Source organism: Fundulus heteroclitus, unplaced genomic scaffold, assembly GCF_011125445.2.
Source record: "Fundulus heteroclitus isolate FHET01 unplaced genomic scaffold, MU-UCD_Fhet_4.1 scaffold_97, whole genome shotgun sequence".
NCBI classification, from domain to species: Eukaryota; Metazoa; Chordata; class Actinopteri; order Cyprinodontiformes; family Fundulidae; genus Fundulus; species Fundulus heteroclitus.
This window is the reverse complement of record NW_023397439.1, coordinates 223,225-250,182: the sequence shown is the minus strand read 5'-3', so window position 1 is coordinate 250,182 and position 26,958 is coordinate 223,225. Positions and strand designations below refer to the sequence as shown.

Sequence of the window (26,958 nt, the reverse complement as noted above, 5' to 3'; positions counted from 1 at the left end):
TTCTTTATCTCAACCTCATGACCGCTCTTGCGCGCCGCAGATACAAAACAATCTTCACACGCACCTCAAGCACACACCACACAGCAGCATGTGTACGTGCACACCTTGTGACCATAAACTTAGATAGCTCAACGGATAAAATTGGCTGTAAAAGATGCACTTTTTTTTTTCTTTAAACAATCACAGTAACATAGTATTCATCTCCGTCTTCTCATGTCTTGGCAAGAACAGTCTCACACAAATCATTTCTAGTTTTAAAAAAAAAAAATATAACAAGGATAACACTGTCCATGTGTGGCTGTTATGTTGGTATGCACCAGAGAAGTAAACACAAAAAAACTAAACAAAAAAAAAATAGAGTTGTCCAAAAAAGTTTTAAAATCTCTACATCTGCATATCCTCTAGATCCCCATCCCGGTTTCAGTCTCTCGTCTCCGAGTCTCATCTTGCTTTGTGACAAACTCCGCGCTGAATTGTCTCAGGGAGTAGAAATAATGACAGGAAAGAAAAGAGCTCAGTAAGGCATTGAAACGTAAAAACTAAACAAAGAAGCAATTAAAAATATTCGCAAATATTGGCGTGGAGGCCGTCGTTCTAGATGTCTCCCGCAGGAGGAAAGGGGATGGGAAATAAAAAGCACTTCTCTTTGATTTTTTTTCCTTTTTTTCTTTTCTTTGTTCTGAATTCAAGAACAAAAAAAAATCTGTTGATATCTCCTCAGTCTGCTTAAAAAGGCTTTTAAAATGATTGTTTTAGAAAAGAAAAAGAAAACACTTGCAGAAAGACCACCTCCCCCCTCCTCTCTTCCAGGAGAAGGGAAGCAGTTTGATTTTGGCAGCTCTGCACAACTTGACATCCGCGGAGAGCTCTCAGCGACTCTCCTCATAGTAAAAGTTAAATCTCTGCACGTTTTAATCCCGCTCCTGCCCTTCCCCGCCCCTCCCCCCCGCCCCTCACAGCCCTTCCCCTGCCTGTGATATTTATAAAACACAATCCTCTCCTTGATTCGTTCTTCCTCCCGCTCCTCCTCCGCCGCTGCTTCCTTCTCTCTCGCCTGAGCCGGCCGGCCGCGCCCTTCTCCGACCCCCCACCCCCCGGCCTCCTTAAAGCTATACGCGGGTGGTGGAGTGGGAGTGCGGCAGGCCCGTGGAGTTGAATCCAGTCGTGAAGGTGTTGTACGGGTGCAGGTTGGGCATGCCCACCAGGGAGTTGGGAATCATGGTGATGGTGTTGGGCGTCATGAGGGGGATGTCGTCCGGGGAGCGGCGCAGCGTGAGCGTGTAGTCGGGCAACGAGGCCAGGCGCAGCGCCCCTTCGTTGCTGTTCCCCGCCTCGCACTCGTGGTGAGTCTGGTTCATCTGCAGCGACATGATCTCCTCCTCGGGCGCATGGTGGCCGATGTCGTTGGAGGTGGTCTGGTGCTGCGGGCTGGGCTGCCCGTGGCCGGAGTCCTGCCGCCGCTTGTCCTTGCGGTAATAGAGGGCTGCGAAAGCGAGGACGTTGAGGAACAGCAGGGAGGCCCCCACCGCGATGGTGACACTGAGCTCCGTGGAATAATCCCTCGGGTTGTCCACCACCAGTGGGTCCGTCTCTTTGCCGTCACTCCAAGAATCCTTGTCCTCGCTGTTGTAGGCGGGCGACATGGGGGGGCGCTTGGTGTTGAAGGGCCAGTTCTTCCCGTTGGGCCTCTTGGGGGACAGGCTGTTCGGCGTGGTCTCCGGGGGTGGCACTTTGGTGGTCGTAGAGGTGTATTGGAACAGTTCATGGAGGTTGTACAAGTGGGGCACTAGGTGCTTCCAGAAGGCCACTTTGGTGGCCCGGTAGTGGTCGCGCACGCGTGGCTTCAGGCCGATATGCAGGTACAGCTGGTCCTGGGGATTGTACTTGGACCAGGCCACCTCTTCGAAACGGTTGGCCTTGGTGTGGATGAACTTGGTGTCTTGGGGAACCGGTTTGTTGGGGTCCCTGGAGACAAAAGAAGAGATGAAGCAAACTGGTGAAATGAGATTCCGACAGCGGGTTTAATTATTCATGCTTTGACATTCATTCAGGGCTAGGGGAGCAAAATGCAAATAATAATAATAATAATAATAATAATAAACATATCACTATGAGTCACAGCTTATATTTTGACATATCTGGCCCCAAACTAGCGACGAAATTCCAGATCTCCTCAGCAGAACCTGCATCAACCAAATGCAGTCAGGATCTCATCCAGGTGTCTTTGCTGCAGGAGGAAGTGACACCAATATCATTCCCGAGTCTTCCTCCCCTCCCTCTCTCCTTTCAGCTGCCTCTTTGCAGACCTATTATGCCTGCATGTCTCATCTCCCATCTCGCCCTTCCTCCCAGATGTTGATCTTATTTCAATTCTGAGGCAGCCCAGCCTTTAAAAGCAGGCCAGAGGCTTTTAAAAGTAAATGCATATGAATAAGTCAGCAGGCTTCAGGGCCGGCGTCAGGAGGCATTTTGTTGTGGATAATCCAATGTTGGTGAAGCCTCTCTTCTAATTGCTCACGGAAGGCATAGCAGCATATACTGGCATCCAGAGCACTGATGTAAGGTAGACCATATTAATCAAGACACTAAAGGGAAGTGTGCGGCCACGCTCGTGTGTGAGTGTGGCTGTTTCCCGAGGAGGATGCAGTACCTCGTTTGATCCATAGAGTACACTGTCCCACCTTTCACTTTTCAACATGTTGCATCAAACGGCAAACTACTTCAATTACAGTGGAGCTATTGATTTATCGAAGGAATTAACATATAGCTATCTCCAACAATCACACAGCTCTTTGTTGTGGCACAATGTCAGGACTGGGACCTCGGCAGCGCCGTGTATTGCTTTCGCGGCGGACTAAATTACTTTCTGCAGAGGAGCGTGAATCACAGCCGGGCGGCCTTGAAAAACACAATACGCGAAGGCTTGAGGAATGAAAGGCAAGAATCTGCCGTTCCTTCAAATGTTATGAAATATTCCTTAGTGGGTTTGAGTGCAACGCTGATTGTAAGCAAAGTTCAAATTTAGTGAGGGATTTGGGGATATGGTTACTTTTTTATCTTTTTTTTGTCTTTTCTTCGGAGCAGGTTGAAACCCACTGAACACAGCTAAGAGAATTAAAAGACCAGCTAGTAGAATTCACCCTCCGTCCTCTCCTCCTGTTAGTTTCTCTGCTGTCAATTTTTATTTTTCAGGTCAGTGCTTCTGGGAGAGGGAGAGACAGAGAGGCAAAGCAAATTGAGATGGCTGGAGCTGGATTCCTGGACCTGGGCTGGTGTCAGCGGAGCAACCCGTAAATAACCTCTTTTATTAGGACCGTAATGATCCCCAATGAATATTGACAGTCAGACTATGATGACTTTGTAGCTGAATATCAGTAATTAAGTTTCAAAGGAGCGTGCGGTGGGGGTAAGGTCATATTGATCTCCCTTAGCGCAACATGCCAGGGAACAGGATGTCAATGGAGCAGCTTGAGATGAGGTTGTCTGCAGCCGGCGCGCCTCATGAATTCTTACATCAGTGTCATTTTCCTCCCCCCCTCTCTCTCACACAAACACGACGGCAGTAATGGAGGTCAGAGCTGCCGCCATTGATGGGATTTCTGCACTTTCCAAAACACGGCAAACCCGTTTTTCTTCCAGAGAGTAAATTAGCTGACTTGCTAAATGAAATGAAAATAAAGCATTCTTGCAAAAAAAGTACTTGGAAAGATCTGGCACCACGATCAGGGTGTGCACGCGGCGAGGGTGCAGTGGTGCAGCGGAGTTAGAATAGCTCTTCGGTGGCTGGCTGACTGGTTTCACTGCAAGTGAAGATGAATAATTTAGGCAACACAAAGAAATCAATGTGGCATCTTTAGTTAATTTGATTTGCCGCATTAGAGAACAACTGGCTGCCTTATCTAATTACACACACATATGCTTGGGTAATTGTTGCAATGTCAATAGTAAACAGGGTACCTTCCTTCCAATGGTTTATTCAATTGCTGCTCAAGTTTTGGGCTTTGAGGTCCCATCTAAATATTGGGCTCCACTACTACTGACTTGCCTTGAGGCTGTGAGTATTACCCTGCTCTGTTTGTATGTGAACTTACTGCTAATTAGTCAAATATGTTCCAGATTTACACAAGAACTGTTTAGTTTTGAGCAGAATTTTCTTAAAAAAAAAAAAAAAAACCTAACCAGATGCTCAATTACAACACATTGCGAGTGTTTTCATATCCCCAATTCCCCATACGTCACTCTAAAGCAATAAATGTATCGGATTTTATGTGAATTCTGTATGATGGATCAAAACATAGTAGTAAACAATTGCAAAGTGGAAGTAGAGTGATAGGGTTTTCAATAAAAAAAAAAATGTAATTCTGAAATGTGTGGTTTGCTTTTATATTCAGCTTCCTTTATTCCGATACCCCTGTATAACCTAAAGTCCAGCGCAAACGCAACACAGTTAATCAAAGAAGGGCGCAACTAAATTGCAAAGCAAGGAGAGCAGTGATCAGAAAGGCGGCCAAGAGACCTGCGGTAACTCTGGAGGAGCAGCAAAGATCCACAGCTCAGGTGGGAGAAACTGTCCTCTGGGCAACTGCGAGTCAAACCATGTACAAACTGTTCTTTACAGCAAAGTGACCAAGGAAAATATGCACCAAAAAAGAAAGATATAATAAATCAAGTTTGCAGTTTGCCACAAACCATGCAGGGGACACAGCAAGCATGTGGAAAATGGTGCTCTGGACATCTTAGACCAAAGCTTATGTTTGCCTACATGCAAAATGATGTGTGGTGAACAATGCACATCTTCATCATCCCAAGTGGGAATCATGGTGGCAGTATCGTGCTATATGGATGCATTTCTTCAGGGCAAGCTGTTCCTATATGGGACAGGGAAGCTGTTCAGAGTTGATGGGGAGATGGAGCTAAATACAGAGCAACCTTGGAAAAAAACTTGCTAAAGGGTGCCAAGCCCTTGAGACTGGGGTTCAACTTCCAGTGGGATAAACCTAAACATACAGCCTGTGGTACAATGGAATCCTTTAGATCAGAGTTGACCATGTGGACAACTTGTCATGTGGGCCAAAACGGTCAAATTAAAAGTACTCGAGGGTCAAATAATATGATAAAAAACACTAAAGTTACAAATAAATTATACAGTTGTTTTTATTGTGCATGCAATATTTTAATTAAACAAATTAGTCAGATATTCTGCAGGAAAGGAATGCCTTAATGATTGTTGATCCATCACCTAAAAAGAGTTTACCCATCATTAAAAGATGGTTGTCCAGTTGGCCAAATCTTTTGGGCTCGAATAAAAAAGAAAAAAGAAACACAATAATACTTGGATTTGGGTTGGTCTTTCATTGAAAATGTTCGTTTAATAAAGATATTTACAACCAGATTTTGGTGCCCTAAAGTCTACATTTGAGTTAAAGTCATGGGATAGATGTTGCCCTATTTACTATACAATTAAAAATAATGTAAAAAGTTTAGTTATTAAAAGACTGATACTTTGAGTTGTACCTAACATTTTCTATTGTAAGAAGATTTAAACGTGTCTGTAATAATTTCACCCTATTTAAAAATTCTCTCGGCACCACCATAATCACTGCTGAATTGTAGTTGGGGCCAGGCAAAATCTGTCCAGGGGCTGCAAATGGCCTCCGGACCACTCCTTGGAGAGGTCCAGTCAAAGATCAGGCGAGAATCTAAATAACAATCCTTAGCAGGACTAAAAATTATGTTCAGAGACATTCTCCATCCAGCCTAGCTAAGGATGAGCTATTTTACAAAGAAGAATGTAAAATAGGCAAGAGGATGGTCTCCAGAATAAAATCGCCTGTAAATACTTGCATCTCTATATGCATTTATAGGTACAAAGAACTGCCCCGGGACCCAGAACACTTTTGAGCTTTTTATTTATAAAAGATGTTAAACCATGTACGTCTATCACTTAAAATCCCAATGAGATTCCTTAATGCTTTTATTTATTAAGTGACAAAATGTGAAATCAGGGTTTGGACACCTCAAGGCTGCCATGATTCATACATTCTCATAGACTTTGTTACAATATAACCATCAGCCTAATATTGTGTAAGTCCCACTTGTGTCTTCCATTTAGCTTTGAGCTGACGTGAATATCGCCTTCTGTGGGGTAACGCGCGACGCCTTGACACAAGGCTGCTGTTAGCGGATGCTTTCAATGCACCTCAGATTCCTCTTATTGTCCCACGAGGGGATTCCGGGTATTATTTTGTGGATTCGCAGGCAAATTAATTTAACATGATTAGTGGGATGGTGTTGTACAAAAGTGTCAACTATGAAGCTCTTCAGAAACATGTAAGGACACAGCACCTTATGTAATATCTATTATGTAATGCAGGAGCAGTGTCCTTTATTTGTGGTCACTCTCTCAGAAATGTGGTTTCATCTAAGACAAAAATGTATAGAAGTTAACAATAACAATAAAACAACTTTAAATATAGGTACCGTTTGTAAAAAGGGGGACTTGCCTAGCTGAATTTTCACATACAAAGAGAGAACAGATTCACACATCTAAAAACTAGTTTTTAGACAAGAAAACTGATTTCTAAATTACCCAAGATGGTCAAAACATCTTGTGTCGGTCTGAAAATGCGCAGTGTGGGGCAGGTCCATTCATCTCGTGTGCTCGAATCATTGCAGATTAGGGATGAACCATTGCACCAGGCTGTCATCACATATTTTCACTTCCTAGCACAACAGTAAACATGTGATAAAACTCTTAGAAAAAAAAAAAAAAAGAAAAACGTCACAGCGCATCATGTTAAGCTCTGGAGCAAACAGTTGCTTTAACTGCAACATAAAGTGATGTCTGCAGTCCTGGTGGGCTCTGAGAGCTTCCCGGCATTAGCTAACAGCATGCTCCTGGTTAGACCTCCCGCCTAATCTGGATGCTCGGCTGGACTCCCTGGCAGTGGAGAGGGATTATTACACCCATAAAAGCAAGCGATTTAATAGCCTCTTAGATTTCCTGTGATGTGTTCATATGGTGGGGATTCTATAAACCTAATACCCCCTTCCCTTCAAACATCACAGACCTGCTGACCCCTCTCCAACCCTGGCCTGCCATGTGTGTCTGTGTCCTATACCGCGTGTTTGCGTCTGGGATTGACAGGCGTTTTTTTTTTCAAATGTGTGCACCTGCCTGTGTGTTTGCTCTGTGTTCTGGCCACACAATGATTTATATATATATTCAATTCAATTCAATTCAATTTTATTTATATAGCGCCAAATCATGAAACATGTCATCTCAAGGCACTTTACAAAGTCAAGTTCAATCATTTTATACAGATTGGGTCAGATTATACAGAGTCGTCTGCATTGTCCATGGCTTTGCTGCGATCCCTCATACTGAGCAAGCACGAAGCGACAGTGGGAAGAAAAACTCCCCATTAACGGGAAGAAAAACCTCCAGCAGAACCGGGATCATATATATGGCCTCTTCACAAGTTTGAGACTTGAACTGATGCTAGGTTTCAGAAAGCATCACACACCAATTGGTGATGATTAAAGGTTCTCCAAGCTGATTACACACACACACACACACACACACATATACATATATATATATATATACATACATACATATATATATATATATATATATATATATATATATATATATAGATATATGTTCATGTTTATATATATCTATGTTTATATATATATATATATATATATATATATATATATATATATATATATATATATATATATATATATATATATACAATGTTGTAGTGTAAGGATTAAACAATTTTTTTTAAGACGCTGCACCTCATGGATGACAGGCACAACTCTTGACTCTACCTACAGAGGATGTGGCACAACGGGACTCGAGCTCGTTACCTATTCTAGGCCCTATCTGCAAGCATTGATGTAAAAGGTAGATAAGGGAGAAGAATGAATATCATTTTCTTTCTTTTTTCATTTCCCATGTACCTCCTTCCCCTTTTCATCCTGATGTAATTTGAAGCGCTTCAATGATCATAGACCTAGCCATCACCAAATCTGAAAAGACACGTTTAGGTGCCCTAAGGCAGAAGACGAGAATCTATTTTCACTGCACTCCAGGTCCGTGAATCCAGAGCGGCGTATAGCTTCTTTATATAAAACAAGGCACACACATTAACACGGCGTCGCTGATTTTGCTAAGATGCAAAAAAAAAAAAAAAAAAAGAAAATATGCAAACGTTTTCTTGTTATTGTTGTTACTCTTGTGTGACAAATTCACACCCTGCAGTTGTTTATCTACCTACCAGGTAACACAAAGTAAGGAGCTAATTTTAATTTGCGTTCCAACACACGCTTGTGAAGCAGCCTTTTTTTCCCCGCATTCTGTGTGCATTTCAAAGGAGTGCACCCGACCTGATCCTGCTTGTAGACCTTGTCTGTGAGCAGCGTCAGGGAACGGCTTCAGTACCGAGCAGGTGAATCATCGGGCTGTGCTCTTTTCCCCTTCATGCGGCTGCACACCGCGGCAGAGGGGTGAGTGATGCGTAGTTCATATTTAATGGCAGCCTTCAGTTCAGCAGGCTAAGTGATGCAGGGCGAGGCGCTGTGACTTTGGGTTGTGTGCAAGTGTTAGAGGACACGGCTCTCTTATTATGGACTCCATTGATTTGTTTGATCAGCTGTATACAGGTAAAGAAAGCACCCACACATGCACAACTTGCATCTTCTTAACTTCCCGTCTACCTATACTGCTGTTTTTAAAACTATAGGTGCTATGGTGGCGATACATTTATATGCAGAATCCAAATGAATGCACTGAGATCCGCTTCCTGTTTGTCTCTCACCGCTGCCGACCTTCTCTTATTGCATTCAGCACACAGCGTGGACTCCGATCAATAGCATGCCGGCGCCTTAACAAGCCACACCACTTCCTTACCTTCTGTAATGCAAATCAGGATATTGGCTACAAATCTCCCATCAAGTGAGTGCGTATTTAATGGAGTAGGTAGGTGGCTGCTGGAGGCTGCGCTATTCTCCAATGCAATGTCTTCCCAATGCCGTCGGTACAGGTTGGACGCAAAGAATGACTAAAAAGAATGGGGATTATCCGGTGAAAAGAGGAAAGGAAGGAAGGAGGTCAGCGACGAGTGATATAACTTTTTAGAGCAAAGAAAAAAAAAAAAACCCTGTAGCTTCCCGTGAATGAGGTCAGATGGGAGATCCGGCTGATGTAGAAACATTGCTAATCCTACAGGGAGAGTGTGCTCAATTGACATGTGAGGGTAAAAAAAACCTAATCTGGCCATTATGGGAGAGTGGCAGGAAGAAAAATATTTTCAAAAGAAAACCACAAGAAGTCACCGTTTCTCTTTTGCCAGAGGGCAAAATGCACGTACTGGACACAGAGATCATAGTTCACCTTTTTGAACTTCATACATGGTTCGTCACCCTGAGCAGACAATCCGCCTGTGAAACACGGCAGTAGCAGATTCATGTTGTGGGAGACGCTTTTCTTCAACGGGGACATGGAGGAGCTTACTACCGGGAAATGCTTGAAGAGATTCTGTTAAGGTACGTTTACACCAGACGCAAACAAGATACATTTTTTAGCGTTGATCGCTTGACATTTTGCCTCTCTCGCAAACAATCCGCGCTGACAACGCAGTCATTTTCCTCGCAGTTCGCTTCACTGCATCACCAGATAGGAGGAGCGTCTATCCGCTTGCTGTTTCCTTCTGTCTGTTCCGTGCTGGAGATGGATTTTACCAAGCGAGTCACAGCGCTGTATTTATTGCAGAAAGCCGAACAATGACGTTGGCGCCCCTGGGTCCAGTTGAGAGGCAATTTTGCTTCGGTCCATTCATCCAGTTTGTGCCGTTCGCATCGCGGAGCATTAATTTGCTCCTGAACGAGCCTTTACATAGGGATGACATGTAACTCCCTCACTTCATCTCTCTTGTTTGCGTTTGGTGTGAAAGTTCCTTTAGAGGTTGCAAACACATGAGACCTGAGCAGAGTTTCACTTTTCAGCGGAAACAACATCGATAGACCTACAATAAAATGGCTTAGAGTCCCAACACCTGACACAACAAATGGCTAAAGCGAAAAAGGGTTAATCTGAAGAAAGAAGGAGAAGGAACGAAGGTCTGCAACGAGTAAAACAACTTTTGGGGCCAAGGTCAAAATGCACGTGGAAATCCTTGAATCTTTCTCAACTGGCGTATCCGGACACTAAAGTGGGTGACAAGCCTTTTCCTGCGTGAAGAATTTCAGGCATCAATATTGACACTACTGACAGTAAGTGCCGATAATGTCCTCTGATGCGAGTTGACGCCCATCGTTTCACGGCATCAAAAATGATGCACATTGTTTGTTGCCATATGCTAATGTAGCACAGGCATGAAGCGGACCACATGACATACTGTTTTCCCGATGACGACCGGGTGTGTGACGCTTTCGGACTCAACTCGTCCTGTTGACAAATAATGATGACTCAGCTGGTGGGACCATCACGTGACCCCGTACAGAAAACTGCAGAGGGAAGCCTCTCGTAGTTCTGGTGCTTCACTAAGAAAGTATCTTTCCCAGACAAGCAGTAAAGCTCCTCCTAGCCTTCAGCACTACCTTGAGTGAGTGAGGCCTCTCAGCTCTGGCTCAGCTGAAAACGAAACACCGAAGCAGACAGGAGATTTAGCCGGACCTCATGGGTGCTTTGCCTACTGTATCTTTAGAATTTGGAGGCTCTGATCAGAAGCAAAAATGATGCTCAGCTCTCCCATTAATTCCTGCCAATTCCAGATTAATGATGCAAGAGCTGCACCTAAGGTTGAACTCAGGGCTGCTTAAGTAATTTCAAAGCAATATTTTCAGTATCAAATTTTAGAAAGGTAATGAAAAGAACTTGAATGCTTTTGCACTTCACTATTACGCTTGTTCTTCATTCACTTTTTGCAGTTTGCAGATGAAAGCGGCAGCAAAAAAGACATATTTCCACTTTGTGCAACGCTGCTATTGTTACAATGACAGGATTCTCAGCAAAAAGCTGCACAATTACAAAAGACTTCTCACTTTCATTTCATGTATTTCGCATGAAATGACGAAAAGACTATTCTAAACGTGGTTGCTCCCGATTGGTCTGATTAATATGTGAGCCGGGAGGGAATTTAAAAACACTGACTTAAAAAGCTCCTTGACTCAGATCATGGCTTGTCAATGACCCCTGACGAGCTGAGAACCACCACGACAGAGTACAGTTGTCGCTAATCCTACTGGAGAGTAGGGGTGGGTATTGCCAAAGAAGTCACAATTCGATTCGAATCACGATTCACATACCACGATCCGATTCTATCACGATGCATCACGATACTTGAATTATTGCGATGTATCGCGATGCATTGCGATATTTTCACTGAACACTGTTAGAAAAAAATACAGCCATTACCAGTGGCGGACTGGCTGTGTATGGATAGTGTCTTCAATTGATACATAACTGAAAGCAACTGAATTCATCTATAGCTGTATTTATTGAAATGACATTTGGAGGTATTGCCATGAAAACACATATTACTGTTACTGGACACAAATATTATTATTATTATTGGACTAGACACACTGACAAAAAGTGCTTAGGATTTATAAAACTTAAAATAACAAAATAAGGACGTCTTCAACTACGGAAAACAAGTCCAGTTGCTTTGTTTTTTACTTTTTTTTTGGAACAAAATAAGGATAATCAGTGCCGTTTACATGGCCTCACTGGTCCTTTAAACCAATGAAGTTGTATTCCACTTGTTTTTGGCTGATGTTCACCAACCATTCATGCAATTTTATTTATTAATTTTTCAAAATTAATAATCGATACTTGGCATCAAGAATCGATGCAGTAGATCGCGAAAATTAGAATCGCGATGCATCGTCATGACGATTATTTTGCCCATCCCTACTGGAGAGTGTGCTCCATTGACAAGTGGAAGGAAAACCGGTCTGGCCGTTATGGAATAGTGGCCTAAAAGAACGCTATAAAGGTCCCATGTGTGAAAGAAGGTACCTTGGACTCCTGAGACCAAAATTAACTCTACATGTGGAGGAAAAAATAACACCGCACATCACCCTGGACACACCATACCCACAAAGAAACATGATTGTGGTAACATCATAGTGTGGGGATGTTTTTCTTCAGCAGGCACAAAGCTGGTTGGAGTTGATGGGAAGATGGGTGGAGCTAACACGCTGGCAAACACCTAGAGAGGATGAGGGATAATCCAGAGAAAGGTGGAGAAGTAATGAGTGAGACGTTTAGAGCAAAAACAAAATATCTGCAGCTGCTCATGAACGAGGTTAGATGGGAGATGCAGCCGATGTACAAACGCTGTTAATCCAAAGATAAAAGTGTACTCGACTGACAAGTGGAAGGGAAACAAAAGAAAAATCAACTCGCCGCATTGTAAATCATAGTGTCGGCTGCTCAGACATACTGTTGGTACTTTTTGTTTAGTTGGCAGCCATTGTCGCTAAACTAATCAATACTGCATATTTTATTTCATGTTGCGAATGTAATACATGACCAGATTCCCTTTGTGTGGGATAATGAGAGAGAGGGGGACGGTGGAGCAGATAAGGAGACGAAGAGGAAAGCTGAAAACATGACAGCGCTCTGCTCTTTAACTATCTGCTGAGGCCCTCTGCACAGTATGTGGCACAGCTCACATGGAAAGCAGAGGAAAATGAGCACCGGTAGACCAATGTAAAAAAAAAAAAAAAAAAAAAGAAGTAGATGGACCAACACATTTACAGCACTAATGATATAATGATTGATTTCTCCTGGCTTTTTCGTCTGGGGTTTCTTTCCAAAGTTTCGGCCAGTGTTTTCTTGCAAAAAAAATTTTAATAAACAAATAAATACATATATATTTATTGAGAAGTTGTCCTGGAAAGCTTTCCCTATTGATAAATTAAGCCCAGATGTGCCTTTCAATGGTGAAACCAAAATATTCCAGTCAGGCCGAGTAACTCGAAGCCGAGTAAATCCACCGAACTCTCAGGAAAGGACAGTTTAAACGTTTACGTGCGCTCACTAAGAAGATTTGACAGTGTGCACTCTTATGTGTGCTTTTATGCTTCACTGACACGGGGGAGAGAGAGAAGGCACAGGGAATGGATTTGCCCTGTAAAAATGACACATGAAAGCCGGGGACAGGAAGAGCTTTGGGGGGCGGGAGATGTGCTGCTATGATACACTCTGTTGACATGCAGCCCAAATGTCTCAACATGGTGTTGCACATGTTCCTACAGCTGATTTAGAGGCAGGGACAGGAAGTGCAATCTGGGTCAGTTCATTGCAAACATCTTGAAGGGCAGAAAGAGGTACTTTTACAGATATAGGAAGGATGGTTGCTGGGCCAGGCTAAGAAGCCAAAGAGAATTCACCTGGGTCTTAATTAAAAAGTATGTCCTCCAGAGCCAAAAAAGGTTTGGGCGGTGTTGGAGCAGAGATCTATATCCTTTAGTGTGATCTAAATGAGGGGAATCAACTTAAAAATCTTAGGAAAATCTCACATCCACAACCCCCCACCGTAAGAGTGGATGGTAAATTCCTTTCATCAGTCAGGGGAATATTATGGAGTGGAGCAGATAGCAGAGTTTTTTTTTTTTTTTTTAATGCTGGCACCTTTTCCCAGACTATTTACCATCTAAGTGCCTAATTGTGGTTATGCATTACTTGACTTCATCTGGAGTGATGCCAAGATGACACATTATGGGATATATGCGTGTCATAACATACTCAGGCTGAATCTAAAAAAGGTATGCTTGCCCTGCTTTGCTCCAAGGAAACCCATACGAATGAATGAATTAGGTCAGCATTTAAAAAAAAAAAAAGAAGCAATGACAGGTCTTATTGAAGGGCTGGATTATTTGATATGTCTAATATTTGGATTCGTTTTTTAGATACAAGCAGTTTGGACTGATTGACAACATTTGTTATATCCATCCATTGTCGTCTGCTTGAGAAAACCATTTAGAGACACACTTACCAGTGATACCAAGCCATTCTTGGACCAGAAGATATATGTTGTATTCAATTCAGTTTAGTCAATTTATGCAGGGTCAAAGCAAATATCATCGCATTACGTCCGATTAATTAACTAAGAATAAAATGAATATCAATAATGTAGACAGATTAGAGTCAATGACACAAAGTACATGCATACTCCCTCAAGCCTAGTCTTGGTTTGCCAGGGGATCTCATCCCAGTGAAACGGGCCTGGGGACACCCCCATAGGCAGGCACCCAGGAGACATCCTGATCCAATTTGCTCAAATCACTTAATCTGACTCCTTTGAATGTGAAGGAACAACCGCTCTATTTGAGCTCCCCCAGATGGTGAAACTCATCAGCCCATCTCTACAGCCCAGCTACCTGATAGGGATAACTAGTTTCATCCACCTGTATCCAAAACCTCTTTCTTTTAGGAGTGATCCAAATCCCAGTACCATAGGTAGGGTCAAAACACAGATAGAGTAGTAAAGTAGTTCTTGTTTTATGTCATAGCTCTTTCCTCCCCATGACAGGCCAGAGCAGTGTCCTAATTTCGGCAGACGACCTGATTCACCTTTAACCGGATGAGAACCATGTCATCGGATTTAGAGAAGCTTACTCTCATAAACGCCAATTTACACTCGGTTGTTAACCACTCCGGTGCACCCCGATGCTTATGGCTTACAAACACCAACAGGACCACATCATCTGAGAATCTCATCAGAGCGAAGATGAGACCCTGAGATTCTCCGTCCAGTCGCTGGCTCACTCTGAACTAAAATGGGAAGGGCAACAAAGCTGGATGTAGCCCAGGTTCCCACATCCCCATTAAATCTTGGCTCTTTTCGCACCACTACAAACGCAAGCATTGTTCGCATCAATAGACACAAGGTTCCAATCCACTTATCCATCTCCTGCTCCATCCTAGCAACATTTGTAAACATGGCACCAAGGTAATCGAACTCTGAGCCCAAACTCTGAGCCAGCAAGCTTGAAGCTTGAATCTTTTGGATTTCAAATTATTAAGAAAAGGTTCTTCCAACAGCTAAATACTTTCAAAGGAATATAAAGTGTGCATGGAATCAGTTTATATGGATGTGCGTAAAGAGAAAAGATGGCTGCCAGGGAGTTTCTGATCTGAGTCGTCCCTTGAGGAGACAAAGCAGCCCATATCAGCCCCTATCGAGTCTTTGCAGCTCCAGCTTCTTGCAGCAAGACGACTGAATGTAAATGTCCTCTAATTGGACAGCAGATGATACAAGAGACAGATAAAACACAGTCAAAGATTTCAGTCGGCATCCCATTCAGGATGGGATCGATACCTATCTGGTAACAGGGATTGTCAAATTAAATTTAAGCTGTTAGAAATGATTACTAGTAGTCAGATGAAATGGCTCGGCCCCATGATGGGTGGGTGGGGTGGGGGGTGGGGGTGGGGATTAAGCATGGTGGGGAGTGAGTCACCCAAGGCATGGGTGATCGACGCGGTCGAGGCTGAAGGGATCAATACAGCAGAGAGCAGTACTTTGATATTTCACCCTGATAAGACTTTATGCTTTTTGGTGGGGGTCACAGCATACTACGGCACAGATAAAACTACATCAGACACACACACACACACACACACGCACACACACACACACACACACACACACACACACACACACACACACACACACACACACACACACACACACACACACACACACACCTAGCCATACAAATGCTGTATAAACTCAGGTGTACATAAAGGCCAGTGACCATCCGGTCAAACTTAGCCAAGCACGTACAGCAAAACATAGACTCAGCAGGAATGTGTAATCTTCTACGGCTTCAATATGTCTCAGGTCCTCAGACTGAGACCCCGGAAGTCTGGACAAAAAATCACCACTGAGCAAGAAATCCCACAAATGATTCTGTTAAAAAAATGCCTTTTCTGTGCCATACTATCCATTTTAGAGCCGTGCCTTCCCTGCCAACTCTTTTCTGCAGCAAGGACAATCTTTTAACGCAGCCTAGATAGGATTTCTATCTGTTACTTTCTATTAAAAGCACAGCAAGTCTGCAGTTGTGTCATCGCGGATTTTACTAATTTCTAAGAACAGCTTCCAGAATGCTGCAATTTGTGGCAAACAATGTAGTACTATTAGAACAAAGATTCCCAATTCCTGTCCAATCTGATGAGAAAATTATTTTATTCTCTGTTGCTATTTGCCAGTTTGAGCTTTTGCTGTTAATTTAGCCTCCCAACATGGGGCCCTTAACGATAATTTAGTCCCTACAATTTAATGATTATGCTTTCGGTGAAAAGCACACTGTAGACAGCACAATAAACAGGTTCAGGTACGCTGAAAACGAAGGCTGAGTGGCGACCCATTAAAACAAATTAAAGTTTATTTAAAATAGAACTGTTATTGCAGCCAATGGACAGAATATGTCAGTCTAATGTGAAGGAAATGGTCCATAATGTTTGCTAAACTTCATAAAACAGATAACCTGGTAGAAAAGATATAATTCTGCACAACTGTTAGCCATTAACTATCATGTATCATTTTTCAATATTACAAGAAAATGCATAAAATTGCATTAACCTCAGCTATTAAGCGTCCCAACCCCTATGCTAGGATGATATTTGTGGATTTCAGCTCAGCCTTCCACACTGTGCTCCCAAACATGCTGTCCTGTAGTGGCACACCCTGGGATTATCTGCACCTCTCTGCTCCTGGATCAGTGACTTCTTCACCAACAGGATCCAGGTCGTGCGGATAGGGAAACGCACATCTGCCCCACTGATCGTCAACACTGAAACATTACAGGGTCGCGTCCTCAGCCCCGCTCTCTTCACTCTCTTCCCACAATCCTGCTCTGCTATCCACCCCACAAACATGGTTGTGGAGTTTAAGGACGACACCGCTGTGATGGGTCTCATATCAACAATGATGAGACCCATTGCAGAGAGAAGGTCCATAATCTGATGCGGTGGTGCTCCAGGAATAAACTCATCCTGAACACCAGCAAGACCAAGGAGCTCATAGTGGACTGCAGGAGGTCCAGGAAGACTGAACACACTCCGCTCTGCATACATGATCTTGGTGGTGGAGCGTCTGGAGAGCATAAGGTTCCTGAACATTTACATTATCTCAGACCTCTCCTTGACTGTGAACACTTCCCACCCGATGAAGAAGGCCCAATAACAGCTCTTCTTCCTCAGGAAACTGAAACGGACTGGACTTTATTCTCAGCTGCTAATAAACTTTTAGGGAGCTACAATTGAAAGCATCCTGTGACAGTGGAGCAGTGTGAAATGGGGCTGCACGGAACAGGAAAAGGATTTAACTAAATGAACCCCCCCTCTTAAAATGCTGTTTGTCTCTCTTCCATCAGGTAAACAATTCAGAAACATTAAAACAAAAAACTAATATACTTAAAAAACTGCTTTTTTCCCATAGCTATGAGGGCTATCATCTCCTGCTGAGAATCAATAATCCACCATTCCAGTCTGTTACATGTTACAGACATGTTCTTGACCCAATGAGAATTATTCTCATTGGGTCTGTCATACTCTGTCTCTCGTTTGCTAATGTTTATTTGCACACTTCAGATTCTTAATGAATGTTTTTTTGACATCCATGCAAATTGCACAACATTGTAACTTGAAGATTTAAATGTATTGAAAGATTATGTCCAGTATCTGTGTGTGACGTGTAATCTGTGTGCATTCTGTCTCAACAAACAAATTTATTATGGTGATATTGGGTCGCTTAGTGGGATGCAGCACAATGCAACTACTGAAAGCTAACAGCTGATCTTTGTTGTTAATAATGGGAGCATGGCCTCTAACTTCGTCTACCAACACAAATGCCGTCCATCCATCTATTTTCTATCACGCTTATCCCTGTTGGGGTCGCCTATCTCCAGCGTTCACTGGGCGAGAGGGGGGGTACACCCTGAACAGGTCGCCAGTCTATCGCAGGGCAACACAGAGACAATCACGGCAAACAACCATTCATGCACACACTCACAAGGAGAATTTAGAGAGGCCAATTAACCTAACAGTCATGTTTTTGGACTGTAAAATATGGAAAGGGGATTTTTTTTAGCATGCAATGTTGAATATTTGTTTAATAAGGTATATTGTGGAGGTACTCCAGAGGAAACCTTTTTTACCCAAAGACAAGGATTTCCGCTATAGTTATTTGAAAAAAAAGAAGCCGCCATACCTTCAGAAAAAAATCTGATAAAACAATGTAAAACATATGATATAGCATAGCTAGTGTATATTTGCACACTTATTCTAACCATAATCATAGTTTAAAATGAATTTAAATATTATGAAATGGTAAAATGTATTTTATTTTGAAAAACCAACTCCTCTGGCTTGTCTCTGTATGGCTGTGAAGCTGCTAGTATATAAAGCTACTGGTGGCTGGTGCGCTGTGCTGCGCTGCACTGCTTGCAGTAGTGAAGGAAAACAAGAGACAACAGTCCAGTGTTTCCTACTTAGCGACTCATGTTTGGGGACCCCTCTAGCAACCTTTATTCAAAAATGTGATTAGAAACTAATCTGGTGACTTTTTTTCTGTTTTTTGGCGATTTAGCAACTTCACTTGAAAGCAGCAATCTGTCTATTGTTACTGTCTCACCACAACTACTAGAGCTGTGTGGGGTCTCCATATTCCCTATGTAAAACAAAGTTTATTTGAGTGATTTACTTGTTTAAATTTTTTTTTTTAAAACAGATTTTTTTTTTTAGATTAAAATCGTAAATCGGATGTGTTGTGAAACAAATCTGACATGTTATTTTTCGGCTATATCGCCTAGCCCTATGCATGAGTTTGCTTTCGTTGGACCCAGATGCTGAAGCTAGCCTGAAAACTAGCCTGAGAGTTAACAAGAACAAAGAAGATTTCTACCCCAGCATTAACAGTCTCAAAAGCGCTGTTGTGGTAAATGCAGTATTGTGGACCTTTAAACCGATGCCAAGTTTGCATTGGATGGTAACCTGTTAAAGAAACCAAATTTTTTTTATACAGTAATCAAGTCAGGAAGTCAATGCACTTGTAATATTTGCTTATGCGTATGCATTTTGCACGCTTCTATCCAAAGCGATGTGGAAATGAGGATATACCAGTGCATCCAACTTTAGAGCTAACAATAAGCTACTCTGAGGGGAGACCACCAGTCAGGTTTTGCCAGGGGGGACAGTGAAAAACAGAGTGCAGGCTTAGGGGAAGTGCAGAAAAACAAGGTCCAGAAAAAGAGGGGGTAGGGAAGTACAGGGTTGCCGCTAGGTAGGATGTTCTTCCAATGTAAAACTCTGAAACTGAAGGATGTAAAGGGGTGCATTTATTTCAGCTCAATTTCATTGATTTTTTAGCTTTTAAGCAGCTGCTTAGAATGGAAATACTTAAATGTTGGGTTCTCAGAATGTGTCCTAAAGTAACATAATTGATATTTCCCTGCCTCCTGTCTCCCTTTTCTGTGTAAATAATGATGTTTTCCTTGTTAATAACCACTCTGGTAAACTTGATTATGGTTCAAAGGTACATTAAAAAGCATTTGCTTTAACTGCTGTGACATTTTCAAGATTGGTGTTGTTTCAAGACAGAAAAAGTCCTCTTTGTGCTTGGCCCCCATTCAACCACCTATATGAGCTTCAGCCTCCACGGCCAATGCGTCCGGATTTATATTGAGTTAAGATTCAACTGCAGCTGAGATATTTTAACCTTTTAACAGAGCCTCACTTAAAAATACTCTGAACTAGTCCTTTAATAGTCTGCTGCTCAGGAACACTGAAGTTTGTCATTCAACTGCAGTGACAATAAAGGAAGTTGGACCAAACAAAGTGTTATGTTAGCATTATTCTTTTTTTTAGTGCCACTAATGGCCTTTATTTGAATGTGGACTGACAGGAAGAAGGGTTGAGAGAGGGGGAAGTCATGCAGCAAAGGTCCACAGGCTGGGCGTTGTACCCAGGACAGCCACAGCAAGGACTGAGGCCTCCGTATATGGGTCATGTGCAACACCCTTATGCCACCCACTGCCTGCTGATAGCATTTTTCAGCAGTTTTAACTTAAAGAATGTAGTTTGCTGTATGCTACACCCTAAGTTGCTAACATGGTCCCTCCGACCAACGACTCTAGCATGTCCCACGTTTCCAAAGGTACATTGTTACATGCTTAAAAGCACATCGGGGTCTGATGCCATTGTTTTGGAAAGCTGCAAAAACGAGCCACTGCTTGCTTTTAGAAACCTATGCTTTACTGTTCTGTAATATTATTCCAATCCTCTCATGGCGACTGCCTCCTCTCACTCATGTGTAGTCTGCTGTCTTACTGCAATATCTCACCTCCCACAAGACTTGAAGGTGCCTTTTTGTTTTCAGGCAGACTTCAGTAGAAATCTTTTCCATAATGTTAGAAGACACTTACAGTAAAAAAATCTGAGTCTATCACATTCAACAAAAGTGCTCTGCTGTGCAGCACAGTCCTTTGTTACTACCCTGCAGCTTGTTTAAGTTATGGTATATTCGTTAAATGTGAGGGAGACTGTCATTTTTCTTTTCCTTTTACAAGCAATTTTATCCCAAATTTAAGAAGAAAGATATTTTTCCAATAATTTATCACAATACATTTTTACTGTATCAGGTAATGCTGACAACACCCCTCAGTATTGAAAGAGACTCAAAATGTGCTCTTTTGAGTATAGAAAAGATGTTTAGAATAGATGAGACTAAAATAGGAATATCCTTTATTTTCCCTCAGTGGGGAAATTCAGGTTTACCTGCAGCAGAGTGAAACGCATGCAGTTTCACACAAAGGTACAACTATAAAAACAGAAAGAAAGAAAAATAGACTACAATAAAGGTAAATTTGCATCAGAAGAAAAACATTGAAACAAATGCTTGCTCAAATTCCAAGAAATGTGCATCTGAGTAGGATCATTAAAAATTTACAAAAAATACATGTCAATTTGTGCAAAAAAAAACAAAAGGCTATATACAAGGAATTGAGAAACTGTACAAAAACAGCAGGGATGGGAACACTTATTGAGTTTGATGGGAGCAGTGAGGGTTATAAAGTGTAACAGCTGCTGGGAGGAAGGATCTGCCACAACATTCCTTTGTACACCTAAAATGCAGCAGTCTGGCACTAAGGGAGTGCTCTAACTCTGCAACAGCTATATGCATGGAGATGAGGATAAGGTCCAACAAGTGTTATTGCTCGGACAGTTCTCGGCACGGTTAAAAAGGGTAGTGTAAACGGGGTATATGTCAGTTCACTGGATCTTCACCTGCATCAGCACTTGGTGCAGAATATGGTAGGCAAACCCCAGCGGATCCAACAAAGACCTCAGCCTGGTATGAATATCGTGAATATGGTTGAGGACCAACCTCTTGAGGGTCAGTGTTACTGGGCTGTAGCTGCTTCGGTCCTGCCTTCCTTCTCAGCTTGCAGAGAATATTGGGTCGCTTAGTGGGATGTGGCACAATGGAGCTACTGAAAGTTAACTGTTGATCTTTGCTGTTCATAATGGGAGCATGGCGTCCATCCATCTATTTTCTATCATGCTTATCCCTATTCGGGTTGCCTATTTCTAGCTGTCAATGGACGAGAGGTGAGGTACACCCTGGACAGGTTGCCAGTCTATTGCAGGGCAACACAGAGACAATCACAACAAACAACCATTCACGCACACACTCACACCTGATGAGAATTTAGAGAGGCCAATTAACCTAACAGTCATGTTTTTGGACTGTGGGAGGAAGCCAGAGTACCCGGACAGGGAGAACATGCAAACTCCAGGGCAAGGGTAGGTCTCGAACCCAGGACCTTCTTGCTGCAAGGCAACAGTGCTACTCACTGCACAGCCCCACAAATGCCATAAAAATAGAAATTAAAAACAAAGTACTCCACAAACTGGTCATCTTCAAACAGAAAATGAAAAAACAGGAACTGAAACACACAACACCTTTAAAAAATAGATCTAAAAATAATAAAACTCAGGTCCGACTGGGAGCTATTGAAACAGTTTGTCAGCTTGTGCGTCGGCAGAAATTATATATGAAATAACAAAGAAATGCAAAAAGTTATTTTAAAGGAATCTGCGTTTTCTATGACCTGATAAGACACTACAGCTCATTCAGGCTGGAAGAGAGAGTGAGATATTCAGCAGATAACAGGAAGGATGACTGGACGACAGCAAAGCTGCTCGTTTTAATTGTCTTGAGACTTTTACTTCTTTCTGTTGTGCTGCCTTTGAAGATTTTAGAATCCATATGGAGATCTCAGATTTAAAGGAAAGGGTCTACATTCTCAAGGGAATACAAGTCGAGACTGCTGTGTCAATAATGCTGGACGTGCTTTCCATGTTAGTCACCAGTACAAAATGCAAAATGTTGTATATATAAACATATGGTGGACCATTTTATATACCCGCCATGTCCTGTTCAGGAACATGGAGATAAGTCCAGAAGCCAATATGCAAAAGGAAGGGTTAGTAACATGATGTGAAATAGAACAAAAAAAAAATTACTTACCCAGTTTTGGCAAAGTTGGTCCAGTAGGTCATGACCACAGCACTGAGCATGACATCATTCTTGGAGAAGTTACAGGGGAAAAGGTCGGTCGGACCAATCATAGGAATTCCAAAGACGTACGGCACTTCATCCCCGTGGGCTGCGTCTGACCACGCGGGCTTCATAAGACTCTGGCAGTGGTGGTAGAACGCATAGAAGTAGGTGGGTGAGCCGTAGCGAGCGTGGAGATCAGCCGTCAGCACTGATGGCTCCACCCACTGGTGGTCTGTGAAAAGAGCCACCAGCGTTTTCCGCCTAGTCTCCGGATTGTCTCTGTCTGCCCAGTCCGTGTACATGAACTTAATGGTCTCCCTCAGAGTGTCCTTTCCGTCCGGGTATCCATACAGGCTGTCCACAAAATCCGACACGGAAAAGTCAAAGTCATTTCCTGACACGCCGTCCTCCGAATCCACCACGTTCTCCACAAACCGCAGGCCTTCGCCCTGATTCACCCCCAGCATGATGTCATAGTTGAGAAACTCTCCCTGCTCCATTAGAATCTCAGGGTCGTCTGGCATAACATCCCCATCAATGACAGGTCCAAAGGCCACGTGGTACCTAGCGGGTTGGATGTCCTGCTCCACCAGTTCCCTGGAGCTCTTCTTCCGAAGGCAGTCCACCATGTCCGATGTGTCGAGGACATTGCAGCCCACCTTCTCGGCCAGGAGACGGGTGTACTTGACCGGCTGGTAGTTCACCGCCCAGCTGGAGAGCGCTGACCCACTCTGAATGATAGCTCTGTGGAACAGACCTGCACAAGGACACAGGGAGAAGAGATAGGAGGATGTTTAACGTGTCATTATTAAGGATGGCGATTCAGTTACACGCTGCGTGAGAGTTGTTAATTTTGTTGCTGCCATGATCAAAAGTGGCCTGTCAGCCACACAGTAGATAAGAATTACAAAGGCCAGACAGAACGAGTCCTTGTTGCCACACAGAACAATAATGGAATCATTGCTGCGATAATAAATGTGCAGATGGCCTGGTCTCACAGACAGAAGGATGAAACAACAATCTGTCTGTCTTCCTCTCTTCCTCCTTCTATTGTTGCATGCTCTTTTGGAAATACTAGCAAATTATGCTAGTGTGGGATAATAAACTCTTTCATGCACATCCCGACAAGGAAAATTATGGTATACCAAAATATAGATTACGGTATTTTATTGAATTTATCTGATTTATTGAAAACAACCTTAAATAATTCCAGGGCTTAGAAGGTTTGCATATCTGAGGTACATTAAAGAGACCCTGGAATCCACTCAGTCAGTAAGATATTTTGCGTGAATGGTACCCTCAGATACCTCCTCTTTCTGCTACCCCGTTGACAATCAAATCCATGACCACATCCGCTCACTTTATAAGCTAAAAACATTGCTCTAACTAATGTGGATGGATGTATCATTGTGGAACAATTCTGTCCAGGTTTGACCAGTGTACATTTAAAGAAGCTCTGAAAGTGTTATTTTTCGTGTGTTTTTAGGAATATAAAATAGGTTTCGGAAATCTAAAATATTATTATTATTTTTTTAAATTTCTGTTAAGTGCTGGGTAATCTAAAAAGGGTCCAACCTGTCTAAACATGCAAGGCTTTTCAGATTTTCCAAAAAACAGTGAGGGACTTTTTAAAAACAAAAACAACCCTTTCAATTTTTGCACAGAAGCTGCAAATCCAGCTACAGTGCCTTCACGGGCACCACAGTGTTTTCTTACAGTGCTCACTGCGGACATGGAAAGAAGCGACAGAAACCATATTCAGTCTGCAACTGACACATTATTTTTCTTTTTTGCCTTTTGATGTCCCCCTGTGGTCTGCCTCCCCTATGCAGACAGATACATCGCCCATGTCCACACTGCAGTGAGGATACATTCCCAGGAGAAAAACAATGCAGGAGCACCCACGCAGCTAATGTGGGGAATATAGTCAATAAAACTTGGGCTGTTGTTCAAAACTTTTTCAGGTTTGTCAAGAAACTTGGTGGATTAGCAGTTGCAGGTTGTCAATAAGCAATAGGTTCAATTAGTGCATGTGGCAGGGTGTTAATATGATAATGTCATCAGTCTTTGTCTCGCAGAGTGCAAAAATAGCAATGCGATCAAGTTGTTTACTGTCATTAAAAACCCTGCGGTGTAACCTATTTATTGCATTACCATATAGAATTACCCTAAAAGTGTCTTTAGTCATGTAATTTCGGCCTATGTAAGCCAATCTTTTAAAAATAGAAACAACTACACTTGCAGTGTTTCAGGGCAGGGCAGAGGACATTAGAGCAGCTGCCTTTCAATTAGTGTTTTAGAGCTTTCTAAAAATTAGATTACAACGTTTCCTTGCATTAATTATCCAATGCACACCTGTATGACAACCCGCTAAAACAAACAGCTGCATGTTGATTGGTGGCAGATTTGAGTGAAATATATCTTCCAAATTTTGATGCATCACATATGATGCAGATTGTGTCTGTCCTTCACATGACACATGGTAATCAGCCAAAATCCGGAATAAAGATACTGTGTCCTTGGGTAGTTTGCAGCAATAACAATATAGTGCGGGGGTTGGTGGTGGGTCACTCTGCATAAAAATAAAGAGATGCAGAGTTGACCAGTTACTGTAAGGACCCCCAAGGAGGGAGGAAGATTTAAAACACATACAAAACAAAAGCAATCCAAAGCATGAGATAATCCAGAGTATAAATCGTGTAAAGGTTTTGAAGATTAAACATTCTAGATATGCGATTTCTATCCCATTACAGCACAGCAAACAACATTTACTTTAGTGCCTTGTTTGGTAATACATGGGGAATGCAACTCAAAGTTTTAAAAAATCCTCTTCTAGCTGGGAGGAAATAGTAATTTATTAAATCGAATGAAAATGTATTAATTTATGACATGTCAGACTGAACCAGGAAATAATGTTTTAAAAGGAACAAAATAACATACAGGCTTATTTTTTGCGCTTCTTGAGAATGCTTTTTCTATTGCTGTCACATTACTCATCATCTTAGCGGGCGTGGATACTAATTTCTGCTGTTGGCACAGAAAAACTTATTTTCGGCACAAATTGAGATTTGGTTCTAGTGGTGTTGCCGTTATTTTTCTAACGACCCGTTTATTTCTTAAACAACAGCAGAGCCAAATCATATAAAAACCCATACTTGGGGATTGTTTGCTCTTTTTTTTATGATGCTTTGGGGTTTCCTTTGTAGTTGATAATGTGAGTCTCATGGTAGCGTAAACTGGATGGACTTCAAACATTGTAATTAAAGTCACAATTTCTGGACTCTGAGTACATAACACACACAAACTTATGCAAAAAACACCCTTGCACACACAGAATGGCTCCTCCTTGGTTACGCTTTATATCACCAATTCATATTTAATTTTAATTTTATTTTGTGCTTGAAATTTTTTAAACCCCGCAGAAGCTTGTGGGTGAATTTCTATAAATAAAATGTTACTCCTACTCACTCCATTTGCGGTAAGAACTGAACCTGCACCTTTTTTATCTGGTTATGCAGACTGCTGGCACACAATGAAAGGCAAACTGAACAGAAAGTCGGGTTCTATTGCTTGTACGTAGCAGAAATAGATACATGTTGAACTACAAAGAACTTTTATTATGTGGCTTCACATATTGGTTTTGTGCTTCTGAGTGGGTGGGATTGGCAGAGGGGGTTTCAGAGACCATGGCACTCAAATCTACAGTCCAATGCAGTCCTCCAGTTATTAAAACTGCAGTGCCTCGCAAAAGTCTTCACATAACTTCACATTTAGTCGGGTTACAATTACAAATTTCTATGTATTTTATCTTAATATTAGGTGATAGACCTAAACGATGCTAGACATAATTGTAAAGTGGGAGTAAAATAATACATGGTTCGCCAATCCTTTGATAAAAAAGCCTCAGAAACGTGTGCCTCTGTAATCATCCTATTTACTCCGATGTCCCTAAATAAAATCCATTGCAACCATCAGTCTTTAGAGATCCCCTAATAGTTTATCTCTGTGTAATTTAATCTCAGTATACAGCTGTTCTCTCCTCAAAGGTTTGTTTGAGGATATTTGTTAATTGTTATTCCTGGTTAATTGGTCAGGAATAAAGTTTAGAAAAGGCTCCCACAGAGTACGGTTCAATCGATCGTCCAAAAATGGCAAGGGTATGGCATGGCTACAAACCCACAAAGACATGGCCGTCGACTTGAAGTGACAGGCTGGGCGAGGGGATGATTAATCAGAGAAGAAGCCCGGAGGCTCCCAGTAACTGGAAGTAATGCAGAGATCCACAGCTCAGGTGGGAGAAACTGTCAGCAGGACTATTAATAGGTCTTTAATCCACAAATCCGGCCATTATGAAGGAGGGGCC

At 42.3% G+C, this 26,958-nt stretch overlaps 1 protein-coding gene across 1 annotated transcript; it reads right to left on the bottom strand.

The window, feature by feature from the left end:
- Positions 1-734: 734 nt before the first annotated feature.
- On the bottom strand, positions 735-23,389 carry LOC118556392 (neuroligin-3-like; the record flags this gene model as incomplete). The annotated part of the gene is made up of 2 exons (XM_036134977.1): positions 735-1,965; positions 22,563-23,389. Coding segments are annotated over 2 exons (1,683 nt in total), but the record flags the coding sequence as incomplete, so codon positions are not given.
- Between the last annotated feature and the right edge of the window lie 3,569 nt (positions 23,390-26,958).